The 13245-nt window shown below is 37.4% G+C and overlaps 1 protein-coding gene across 8 annotated transcripts in view; it reads right to left on the reverse strand.

Moving 5' to 3' along the window:
* The window catches only part of FGF13 (fibroblast growth factor 13), a 514314-nt gene that overhangs the window by 51228 nt on the left and 449841 nt on the right, over positions 1-13245 (reverse strand). For all 8 annotated transcript variants that reach the window (XM_037016960.2, XM_037016961.2, XM_037016958.2 and 5 more), the window contains 2 exons: positions 12346-12456; positions 6826-6929 (listed from right to left, as the gene is read on the reverse strand). In XM_037016960.2, the coding sequence (XP_036872855.1) occupies positions 6826-6929; positions 12346-12456 (215 nt within the window). The remainder of the gene's footprint in view (positions 1-6825; positions 6930-12345; positions 12457-13245) is intronic.

Here is a 13245-nt window from a genome sequence, read left to right on the forward strand (position 1 = left end):
TGCCTATAAAACAGTTTCCTGTTCTGCATTTTCCATTTTTAGTGATACCACTCAGAAATATGGGTGCATGTGTAAATTACCCCTACAATCCATTAGTCTGAACTGAAAATGCCCATCAGAGAATGCTTAATCCCATAGCCAGTGAGAACACAAAGGTTTTTTAGATGTTGGCATCAAATTTGGGAACCAAGGTTTTCATAGTCAACACTTGTCTAATTTCCTACTAAATAAATCAAATTCAACAATTTGTAAATTAACTGAACTACACAAATAAGCTGAAGTTGTAATTAGAAGTTAGAATTTATTTGTGTCTCCTTGTTATATATGATGGCTACTAGCTAGATGCAAAATCCATCCAAGAAATCAATTTTGATTTGATAATGATCATTTTGTTCTATATTGAATGTGATAGCGCTCGTGTTTATTTTAAATCTATTTCCTTTTATAATTGGGTCAATCCCACTTCCCTAAAGAGCTGTAACATTTAAACTAGCATCCTCCATTTCTTTCTATTGAATTTATAAGACTCTATGATAATAACCCTAGAAGTTAAATTACATGAACTTGCTGATACACAGATTTGACATAACTCAAACATTTTACAAGCTACAAATATTTGCTAGGAGTACATTCATCATGCTCAATTGATTGATGAGTTCATCTAAACTTTAACATCCTCTCTATATTAGAATATGGGCTAGAGCTGTGAAGCCCTATTACTGAAAATTAGGTCCTAAATTGTCACACACTGAACTCTGAGAAACAAAACAGATGTGCAAGAGTGAGCTCACAGTTGACAGCTGAATGTATTGAACATCCTAGACATCATAACATAAACCAACCCCCTCCCCATACATAGTATGAAATTAAAACATATATCAGAACCAGTTTTAATTCATCTGGACAATATAAACTCACTTTCTATTAAATGATGGTATCTAAGCCCAGTGGCTAGAATGCTGAACCCAGAAAAACCTTTGCCACTGGATCCTATTTTTCATGACACTTGTTCGTTTTGGGAAATTTGTGTTAACTTTTTTTTCTCTACCTCAATTCAGCTGCCAGTAAACTTATAGAGCATATCTAAGAATCAATGATAATTTCTCAACTTATTGACTATTACCTTATTTTTCTAAAGAGGTTTGGGATTCTTGAACATACAATGTTCACAATAGGGTTCTTAGGAGCAGCATATTTACCCAAAATGTCTGCTAATGGACTGTTTACTAGTTGCAAAAGAAAAAAAAGCAAGACCTATACAGGGGAAAATCAGATGACATCTTAATTAGATCACCAAAATTGACATCTGTGATGGGAGAAGAAACTTGGTAAATTTGAGGTATATGGAAATAATCCAGTAGGGACGGGAAATATGTCCCCATGGTTCAGATTCCAAGTGAGACTGGGCCCCTGGGACCCTAACACACACTGCCTCATTGCCATGGCATTAAGCTGACTCTCGGAGAGCCCCGCTTTTTGGTCCTGCATCTAGTCTGCTCCAGCAGTCCCAGGCCCATAAAACATGGCAGGAAAACTGCTCCTCTAAGTCATCTCTAGAAGTATATGGATGGAAGAGGGATTCTTTTCAAAGGACATCTACTTATCTACATATTTTAGTCACCCTCATCCCACTAATGACCCAAGCAACACTGTGTACTCTGGAAATGGAAAACTAGCATTGATGGAAGGTAAGTAATTATGTAGGTCAAAATGCTGCTGCTGAGCTCTGGAACCTTCCAAAATAAAAAGAAAATGCTTTGACCTAGCTTTGGGGTTTTATTATCCTATTTTTAATATCTGTTATTTACTCCTCTATTAAAATAAATACTAGGACATGAATAGTGTTTTCACATTTAAGACTTGATTTTGTATGGTTAATATTTATTTCAAGAAGTTCTGAAATATGTATTAGAAATAGCTTTATATTGTTAAGTTTTGAGGAACTCTCAAAAGCTGTGCACAACTCATTACTATTGGTAAAGAAAAATCAAAGGTATCAACAAAAGTTCTCTTTGCACAATGAAGAATAATTTCCTTACAGTTCCAGAAACACTTAGTTATATCATGGACAAAAGTAAATATGTTATGAAATAATGGCTAATTATGACTCTCTGTGCCACAGATGGTTCTTCACTGCCACTTGAGCCTACATCAAGTCTGTCCCCCATGGCAACAAGAAAAAAAAAGGGACTGAGGAGGGTGCAGTGCAAGAATCCTGAGATTAACCGTGGCAAGTGATTTGCTGTCTCTGTAGCAATAATAACAAGGAGGTAGTGTTTACTTATTTAATGGACAAAAGCGGGGAAGAAATGGTACAAATGTAAAGTTGGATAAAAAGAAATTGCGGGTTGTAGAAGCAGAAATGCAAAAGAAGATCAGAAAAAGGAGACTAAGAAAACTCTTCCAAGGATCAGCATTTTCCTTCATCTCAGGAAACAGTGCTTCCGAAATGTAAAGGCAGTTTGTTTTTGAGAACAGCAAAAGGAAGATCAGTGCCAGAAATTTCGGATAAAGAACCAAAAGAGCATAAATTCATGTTTTCTGACTTCCCTGGGGTGGTGGTTGTCAGTGTTGTTCAGCAATCATATTTCTTAGCCCGAGGTCAGTGGTTGTCAACCCAGGCTGCACATTAGCATTAGATGGGGAGCTTTAGGAAATATTCATGCACAGACCTCCACCCTCAGATAGTCTGATAGAATTGGTTTGGGTGTAGCAAATAGAATGTAGGTTTGTCAAGGTCCTCAGGTGATTCAAATAGGTTGCTAAGGCTGAGAACCATAGTCTGACTAGGGCTCAGGAAACGTTTTTTGGCGAAGAGCAAGAGAGTAAATAATTTTCGCTTTGCGGGCCAGAAGGGATCTGTTGCAACTATTTAGCTCTGCTGTTGTGGCACAAAAGCAGCCACAGACAGTAAGTAAGTGAATGGGTGTGACTGTGTTCCAATATAACTTTATTTGTTACAAAACTGTCAGTAGGCTGGACTGGGCCATGGGCCACAGTTTACCCACCCCTGGCTGTTAGGCTGTTTCGTCTTCCCTTCTCCAAAACAGCTGTTCCAAACTTTCACTTTTACCATCACTATGCCTCTGCTTTTCAGCAGATGACCTCTCAGGCTACTTCAGTGTGAAAACACAGGCCATGGGGCTGGAAATCTTTCAGCCTTCCCACCCATGACCTACAGATTTACTACCCTACGTTTGCACCTGCCCTCATTTCTTTGCCCCCCCACTGTAGAAACAGCAGCATCCCTTCTTGTCAAGGGGAATCTAATTCTTTCACTTATACTCATTTCCATTACTCTCCTAGACTCCTTTGGGGCATAAAGGAACCCATTTCCTATGTCTTTAATTCCTCCCTCTCTACTGGCTCTGTCCCCTTTCACTAATACATATACTGAAGTTTCTTAATCCAAGACACCTGAAAGCCTCCCTCAATCCTGTGTCCTCCTCTAAATACCTACGGTGCCTCCCCTTCCCCTAGAACTTCTACACCTACTGCCTCTACTGTCTCCCTCCCCATTCACTTCTCAAGCCACTACAGTCTGGCTTCTGTCTCCACTACACCACTGAAAATGCTCTTGTCAAGATCACCGAAGACCTTCATATGACTTGTTTCTAGGTCTTGTTTTACTTGTTTTCTCTGATGCATTTGACATTGTTAACTCTTCTGAAAACTCTCACCGCTTAACTTTGGCAATACCATGACATATCTGCCATGATGAGCTCGGCCACTGCTGCTCACCGCTTACACGATGCTACTCCCCAATGTTGTCTGACAAACTCCCTTTGCTTTTTATACTATGTATTCGCTCAACTATTCTCGTGGCATCCACCACCACCTACATGTGATAACTCCCACAGTTTAACTCTAGCTCACATCTCTTTCTCAAGCTCTAGGTTCCTATTTTCAAATCTCTATTGTAAGCTGTACTCAGGCATCTACTTTCCCATCTTAATCTGCTCTTTCTTCCTTTATTCTCCATTTTGGTTAATAGCTTCACCACTAACCCAAATGCCAAAAATAAAACTCTCTCTCCCTTAGGGCCCCTAATAATCCACTATTATGCAAATTAAAAGAACTGTCCTACCTGAAGACACTTTATTTCCACCTGTGCAGTGAATGGTAATCGTACATGTTCAACCATACATGGTGGTCCTGCTTTCCCTCCAGATCCAAACAGCCACCAAATCCTGATGATTCTACCTCTAAAATATCTCACGAATCCATCTCCTTTTAGCCATTGCCACTGCAATGTTTTAAGGCTGACTTTAGTCATCCCTCACCAAGATTCTTTTCAGTAACTTCCAAACAGACTTTTTTTTTCAAACTTGCCTACATTAGTAGCCCCTGCTTCCTTTTCTTATTTAACTTCCTCCTTAGGACACTGCCCAATCCTATTTTCTCTTTGCTAAGTGGCAGTTAACAAAACCTTTTGCCTACCGTATTTCAGTAGCAGAAGTGCCATGGTTTTACATAAGGGAAGAGCAAGCCCTTCTCTTTGGTTACCCTCTCCTCTTGATGAGGTATATTTCACTTAGCTTTTTGATCATAGCAAGACAAGGTGCTAAAGTAATTAAGACAGACTCGACTCTGGGCAACACACTTTAAATAAGATGATGACAAAATGGAGTGCCCACCGAAGATGGTGATCTACATGGTGAAGGGACTCCCAGTCACAATCAATGAGGAGTGATGGGAAGAATTGGAAGATTTATCCTGGAGAAGATTCAAATTCTTTCCTGGAGCAGATTAATCTGGGTACTTTTACCCTATATGAACTCCAGGATTATCAATCAGACATCTTTGCTCCTTAACAAAAACACTTGCTTTTCCTTAATAGGAAATGCTTCCTTGTGGATCATTTTCCTTAATAGGAAGTGTATGCAAAGCTTCCCACATTTTGCTGTCTGTTAGCCTGCCCACCATGGAAAGGAGACCACCAGTCTACAATGTCAATTCCCCTGGGAAGCCTTCCTTAGAAATGAACTCATGTTGACATTTACCTGTTTCCTGGAATAATAGTCAATTTGAATAGCAGGCTATGAATTTTTGACATCATTCCCTAAATGCAATACTGAATGTCCTAATTTACTTGAGTAGGGGCACCTGACATATTATCTAACTTTCATGACCTTTTCTCATTCTAACTTAAATACTATTCCCAAAATCTTTCTTTTTTAATTTTACTTCATTGTTGCAAGATTAAAAAAAAAATCAACCTTTCTCATCAGGGCACTGTAAGGGTGACCACAACTTAATGAAATTCCAGATTCTTTACCAGTAATTATATCCTATGCCATCTGGTATTTACATTCTCAAAAGTATGCCTGGTAAATTCCATTTCCTTTCCATGCCTGCACAGTAGTTTCAGAAAGCAGTCATTTATTTTATTAAAAACCTACCTTTGCATCTGGTCCTGTTGAGGTAAGCCATTGATCTCAATGAGGTTAATTAAAATGCTTCATTATTAAACTCTCTTACCTTAATGCACAAATCCAAGAAACAAATCCCCTCCCCTATCATTTATAATGGCAATGTATTAACAGAGTAATAGATTTCATGGAGTTTGTAATAAATCCAAATCTCTCATTTATAAAAAGAATAAACCCCCTGCATTTGTTAAACAAGAAGATAGCTGAAATGGCCTGACAGGAATGCTGACAGTGAGCAAGGTGTGAGGATTATGCTGATAATTAATCTTGTGTTTTAATAAAAAAATGGACTACCCGGTTTACCGAATGAATGGGCCCTTGGTAGATTTAGTCTTCTCCTACATTTCCTTCCCATCTTGGCCTCTGAAAAACAGGGTTATGACATGATTTCCATCATGACTGCCAAGAGCCTTTCTACACAACTGCCTTTGAAATGAATTCAGGGCACAGGCAAAAACTAGAGTGTTGAAAGGTAACCAAAGCTGTGGTTTGAGGAATAGATTTCTCTAGTCATGGTAATAGCCCCCATTAGGCTATCTAGCAGGAAGTATGGCAAGCAATTTTCTCTTTTAACATCTTATCCTTTTCTTAAAATATATGAAATACAAAACAAAGAGTTAAAAATATTCGAATAAGTGGTCTCCTGTAACCTGTAACTAGATCTACTTTTATGAATGAAATCCTAACCCTGGTACTTTACCCTTTTTGCCTATTCTAAAATGTTGAAAATATTTTAAAGGCATAATCCATCTTTATGTTCCTAAATGGATTGTTGTCTACGCTGTTAATAAATTTCTTGGAAAAAGTTCCATGTTTTTACTCTGTTCATGACAACCTTGTAAGAAAAAGACCAGCAGGAATTTGTATGTAAGGAGAGGTTGAACTGTGCTTGATGGAAAAACAGCATTTGAAGTAGAGACAGGAAACATAACCTAACTGAACTGAGGAAACAGAAACACTTCTAGAACTGTTCTTTATGTCCTAGAGTTTATTTGAGGAAGAACTCTCATAATTTCTTTAGGAGTAAACCTAGATAAATACACATGGACTGAGTTGTAGAAATGACTTTGCTTCCCACAGCTACAAAGCAAAACAGCAGACAGATCACTGTACTATGTGCTACATAAAGTAACAAATATCCCAAATGACATCGTATGCAAAAATGGTTAGTGGATCTTTGATTTTATACCAAACATGTTAGCTTCAAATGGTTAATTGGTATAGAAAGGAGTGCCACTGGAAGTTATCTTGTCCCCTCAAGGGATGTAGTTTCATCAAGAACACCCTCCCTCGCCTCACAGAAACCTGAAGTGATAACACATATACAGTGCATTTTATTTTGTATCTGATGAAAACTGGAACAATCAAAACATGAACACAGTGAAAGGCTTACCGAGGTGTACAGGTATCCCTCGCTGTTCATTGCCAAATACAGCTTGGTTTGAACTCCTTGAATAGCCACTACCCGAAGACCCACAGGGATGAGGTTGAACAGAGCTGAAATCAAAAAGAATGTGAAAATAATGTTATAATGATGAATTCCAAAGCCTTTCAGTATTTCTAGCAGGACTGTCTGGATCTCCAAAAGTAGTATGTGCATGGTAAAAAAATATATATATATTTTATACATATATGTGTGTACACATACACACACACACAGATATAGATAGGGTGTCTACCTTTCAGTACACTGAATTCGTGTTTGCAGTCACTTAACTGGGGCTATAACTATATATTCTTGAGCACCCTGGAGAAAATGGAAGACAATTCCTTGCTTTGTATAGTGTTGGAAGTGAGGAATCTTGATTCTTCTGGAGAGATCCAGTTCTAGGAATTAGTCTACGTATTAAGTAGCTTTATCCTCAACAAACTGAGGTTTTAAATTGCTCCCCTATACAACTGCTGAAATTCACAGACAGTTCTGATCCATCAGTTGGGAAGAGAGGCCTACTACCTTAGAAGAGACATTAGTCCAACTCCCTCATCTAAATTATCTGTACTATTTCCAGTGGAACAACCCCAAAATAAATCTAGGCTTAAAAAAAAAGGCATTTTTGTAGTCTTCTGCTCCCAGAGTAGTATTTCTTAAAGAACCAACATTTTTCCAAGATAGGGTTGAGGGGGGCCCTAGCTTAGCCTCCAGGAGCAAAGGTTATAAAAATAAAAATAATGAACTTGAGAGGTTTGTTTATTTTTTTATTTTGCAAGATAGTTGTAAGTGGGCAGCCTGGCTGGGGCCAAAGAGGCCTTCATTTCTCCATTTGAAGGTCTGACTGCGCGAAACTTCCACCCAGCCTCTCCTCACAATCACACACCACTCACTGGAGAAAACCAGTGGGTGTCCTCCCCCTAACCAGCTGTCTACTCCTCCTACACTGTGAATAAAAATAAAGCAGTACATTTTTATAACGTAGTGCTTGCCACACACATTTTTTGAAAATAGCCTGTGCACCTTTCTCTCAAGAGTCATAGACCAGTGTTGATGATTTTCGCCTTGGTGTTGAAGTTTATTGAGGATGATACATTGGTGGGCTATCGTTTCTGTGAACACGAATGTAAAAGTCACCCCACGGGTAAGAATAGCTTCCCCGGGATCTCTTATCTTGGTGCACATATATTCTGCTGCGGCAGGTGGAGTAATATAGATGAGAAATATTAATGAAGAACTAAATATGCCTTGGTGAGCCGACAATGTATCTTTCCCTTAAAATCAGGGCATTACCAAAGAGAAGCTAGGACATATTGTACAGTTCAAAATACAAGTGTTCCTACCACATGCCACTGATGGCACTTCATTCAATGCTCATAATATTAAAAGCTGTGCCCTTCTGTTATGTGAGGTAAAGGAAAGTAATTGCACAGATTGCAAGCCAGGATCTCATGCTATATTTGACAATGCAATGCACAGGATAGAAGTCTGGTATCTTAGAGCATGTCATGTATATGATATAGCACTTTCTGCTGACAATGCCCCGCCCACAGCAGGTACTCAATGCCCATTTATGGATTGATAGCAATCTGTATGCTGCAAACATGGTAATGTTATATTTTGGGGATGTAATAGATCACAATCCCATTATATAAAAGCTCATAGTTAAAAACTCTGAGATATAAAAATTCAAATGAAACCAAACAAAAACCTCCATATGGGTTTGGTTTCAAAGTCATACCACTAGACAACTAGGATACCAGCACGTCTGAATCCTAGTTGAAGTAACAGATGACAAACAGCGATAACGAAATTCAGAATTGTTTCTAGAACTCCATTTCTTACAATATTCTGAACCTCCTTAATTCTCTTAATGCAGCCTGTAACAAGCAAAAAAATAAATAAATGAGAGTGAAAAAGATATGATTTTCACTGTATACCCCACCCACTCTCTGACGTGAGTTTTAATGAGCAATAAAATGCTTAAATTCCAAACATCAGATAGCAGTAGGAGGAAGAGAAGGAAAGCATATCAGTAATCCATGTCTGGGATTATCTATTCCTGAATAATGGTATTATATAGCAGAACATGGAATTTTTCACTATGTACCATACATTCCTATGAAACCTGATTTAAAAGCAAAAAAACCCACTACTTTAAAATAACCAAATAATGAAGACAGCAGCAGAGGTAGAGGGTGGCTGGTCATACTAGTCCAGTCTTTTCTTTAGACATTTAAGATAGATCATGAATGGAGTTGATTTAAAAGCCTGTCTAAAGAGACAAACTTCCGAGATAAAAATGCAAAGAAATCATATCAGGGGTGAGCCTGGACAGAATCAGTGTTTTCCTATATGCCTTTGTTCCTCTAAATCTGGAATACTTTTTCATGGGCTTATGATATTATTTTGACTAGGATGAAAATATTCTAAATATGAGAAAATTTATTCATTTCATTTGTGTATCTAAAACACACTCATTAAATACCTAAAATCTCCTCTCCCATTTCCATCAAAATTTTGAAGAAGCTTTTAATAAATAAAAAGGCCTTTGTTTCTTTGTTTTGTTCTCTGTTGCATCTACATAAACACAACTAAACTCCTACCTTGAAGGACCATCTTCTTAAGAGGTGAGTACATAGTTGACACTTGATGTTTGCCGAATATGACACTAAGGCCATCCTTCATCAGTTGGACTAAGGTCAATTTCTCAAAGGGAGTAATTAATAAAAGTATATCCTAATGTAGATTGGAAAGACTTGACACATTGCACTGGTAACTACTGGAGAGTTGAAGGGAAGGTTGCCTATTCTTTTAAAATAGCCTTCATTGCACCCAAAGCAGATAGAATAAAACTGCTGCCATGAAATGTCTATCGTATTTTCCTTTTCAGGGGGAAATACATAATCTACAATAGCTGATTTGCTTATTATGAGATTTTTATTGGACTGACATTTTACCACTGTAATAAAACCACCTAAGGTCAGCCTAAATGGGTAATATCAAACATGCTTTTAGAAATTGATGTATCTGGGTAAATGTAAACTGATTTGTTTTACCATGTCCTTGCTTACCATGTTAGAACTAAAACATAATATCAGTCAAATTGAATTAAATGAAAAAAATATGAAAAATACTAAAAATTAATTAAACATGAAAAATATAAACATAATACCAGGAATACATATTAAGGAAGTACTATATAAATAGAAGAGTCGATGGTTGGAGGAAAAAAGAAAACAACTTGTAGTCTTGTTCCACTCATTTAAAATAATTAATTAAATGATGAATGCCAAGAAAACTGCTTGACTTTAGGGGAAAAGAAAAGAATAAATTTTCATAGCTAGACTTGTTTTTATGACGATCATTTTCATCATTAAACATTCTTGTTTCAGGATGGCTTCTGCCCTGCAATATCCGCCATGGGGAAGATAAGCTGGCTTCCTGGTTTCTGGTCACACTTGGTATCACAGGAAGAGTCAAGCCCCACAGACTTGCTATTTCTTTTAAGATACTTTTCATTTGCGCACTTCACGTTATGGTAATACTCACCCATCAGTTGACTTACCTTTCATTATTTCATTTTGCCTAAACACAGATTCTGGTTATCAGGCTATGCTCTTTAAAGGCCTTACAATATCATTAGTACACAGGAATGCCACACATATCAGTCAAAAGTTATAAGAGAACCAAAGGCAGAAGCTATGCATATATAGGAATCGAAGAGTAAAACCTACTACAGGATTTCAAGCTCCCTACTAAGAAGCAGAGCCTTGATTTGCATATATGTGTGTATATGTATGAATATATATACATATCCTAAAATGACTACATACAGTGTGATCTTCATGCATTTGGCATATTGCTATTTATATTGCTTAAAAAAATCTTCTAATTTTTTTTCCCTTTTCAGGAAACACATGCGAACACTGGACCCAAAATAATTTTTTTCTCTAATTTTGATCTGAAGAAAATGTTAAAAATACATGGGAGGAAACTTCAATGGGAGGGGCTCATTAACAGCTTATCATGAACTTTCTTTCAGTAATGCCCAGTGGATCTATTTTGCTGACGTTTTGGAAAACAGAGTACTTTATGTCCCTAATTCCTTCCCCAAACACCAATTTGTACATATAATTTATAGGAATGTTGCATTACTGATCATTATGTACTAATGTCTGTTATACACTTACAGTTAACCATTCTAGTCACACTTGACTTTTTCAAATAGAAGAGTATGTATAAAACAACATCTAGGCTGCATATTGTAGAACTTTAATATCACAACAGTAACATAGCTTTTCACAAAATAGTAAAGAACCACGTAGCATGTTTTTCATTCTAGGTATCAACAAGGCTTTCTTCAAGGGCACTTAAAGGTGACTCCCTCTTGGGGTCATGCTTGGCCATCAGCCCAGGATGCATTCTTAACAGGTGCGAATCTCTTTAACACTTAACACTGGGACCTGTCTGTGGCTTTGCTGTCTACAGCAAAGCATCTCTAAAAGTGCTGTGAGGGACTTGTTAGCATTCAGACCAGCTTTCTTGGCTGTTTTCTGTTTTTTTAGCCAACAATGAGACTATTTCTGGGAAATTACTTAAGTTTGAGGAAAATGCAATATAAATCAGGGAAAATGGAGAAGGAATTGTGAGAACTAGATGTTTTAGCCTCATGGAACATTTATTTACTAGGTCTGCAGAAATCTGTAAATTGCAAGAAAACATCAATTTTATTATTGAAGAGAGGGCTTCACTATTTTTGACTTTATGCTATTGTTACTCCAAATAAATAAAGCAGATGTAATAACAGGTTATGTAACATCCTAGAATCACCTTACTTCAATATTTAAAAAGACAATGGGCTTTATTTTTTACGTGTTTCCTTCTTAGGCTCACCATTATGGTCTCGGACGTGGTCTTTACTTAAACCATAGTTAAAAATAAAGCACTAAAAGAAATCTCTTGATCCACCTGTGCAGGTGTCTCAGTCTTAAAATTCCAATTAGTCTCAGTCAGAGTCATCAGTGTATGTGTGTGTGTGTGTGTGTGGAGCAGGGAGCAGAAGTGAAAGCTTGCAATGATGAATTATCATGACATGAAACTACTCTTCTCAGGATGAGACGGGTTCTTAAGAGTAGCGATAACATGCTATTTCAGGATCAGTGTGTGGGTGAGTAAATTTTCTGTGGGAAAAAAGTAATAAAATCCAAAGGACAGCCACAAATCTATCCAGATTACCATGGAGATGACATTTGGATTCTTCTTCAGATGGTGTCAACATTATTTGCTATAGTTCACTATTTTAGATATTGTCATGTTCAACTTCCTTTCTATGAACCTGCATAAACGGGATTATGTAGTGTTGACTCTATTTTGCATCCACTCCAGAATTTGGCAAGGGTTGTTTTATTTATTAAAAAATAAAGAAGACAAAACAATATTAACAACATGCTAGGGTATGCTATTTCTTTTGGTGTCACTTACTGTAAGTGCTGTCCTCGTCTTTTGTGCCATCAATGGTTCCATCTGCCTGCAGCTGCAAGTGGTAGCCTTGTCGGCTGTACAGTTTGGTAACTATACCCTTAAGCTGAGGCTCTGCAAAAAGAACAATGGTTTGGATCAATTGATCATTTGTGCATGTCTAGTTGAAAAGACCCAGTATTCAAAACTCTAATTCCATTTACACATTTTATTGGAAAAGGTCAAACTATAATTTTAAAGAGTCCTAAAGGAAATAAACACACCCCAAGTGTCAGAAAAACAACTCCAAATGGAAGAAACATTTGATTTCTACCTGGTCAACATTAGTAAAGCCCTAAAGCTTCTGTCGGCAGCTCGTTTCTGATAGCATGTCCTTTGGCTTACAGAGTGGTACTCTAACTCACTGAGCATTGAGAATGGGGTGGCAAATGGCATATTCTGCCTTTTAATAAAATGCCACTTTCCATGTGGGAAGAAAAGGAGAACTACAAAGATAATTTAGAGTGGTTTGCCAACCAGGGACCAAAAAACACACTAGCAAAGATTTCCCTCAGAATTGCCGTAATTTGAATAAATAGCCCCCTCTGTTCTAAGGAGGCTGAAAATGCATAAGTAACCTGGAACCCCATCAAAGGACTTGTATTTAGAAAATCGAGCCAGGCTACCAAAAAAGGGGGTAGTGGAGAATTAAACAACCATTATCATTCCCTAGCATATTAATTATCCTTAGGGGAAAATGGGTGCAAAAAGAGCAGGGTAATTTTGTTGGTGGGGAGGAAAGAAAATGAGCTCATACTTGCTTTCAAATTTAATATCAGAAAAATGATTATCCAAAATGTGTTCTCAATTAAAATGACTCTCAATTTATGAATCACCATAGAGTAATAAATACCCAATTTACCA

Source organism: Manis javanica, chromosome X (genome assembly GCF_040802235.1).
Source record: "Manis javanica isolate MJ-LG chromosome X, MJ_LKY, whole genome shotgun sequence".
Taxonomy (NCBI): domain Eukaryota; kingdom Metazoa; phylum Chordata; class Mammalia; order Pholidota; family Manidae; genus Manis; species Manis javanica.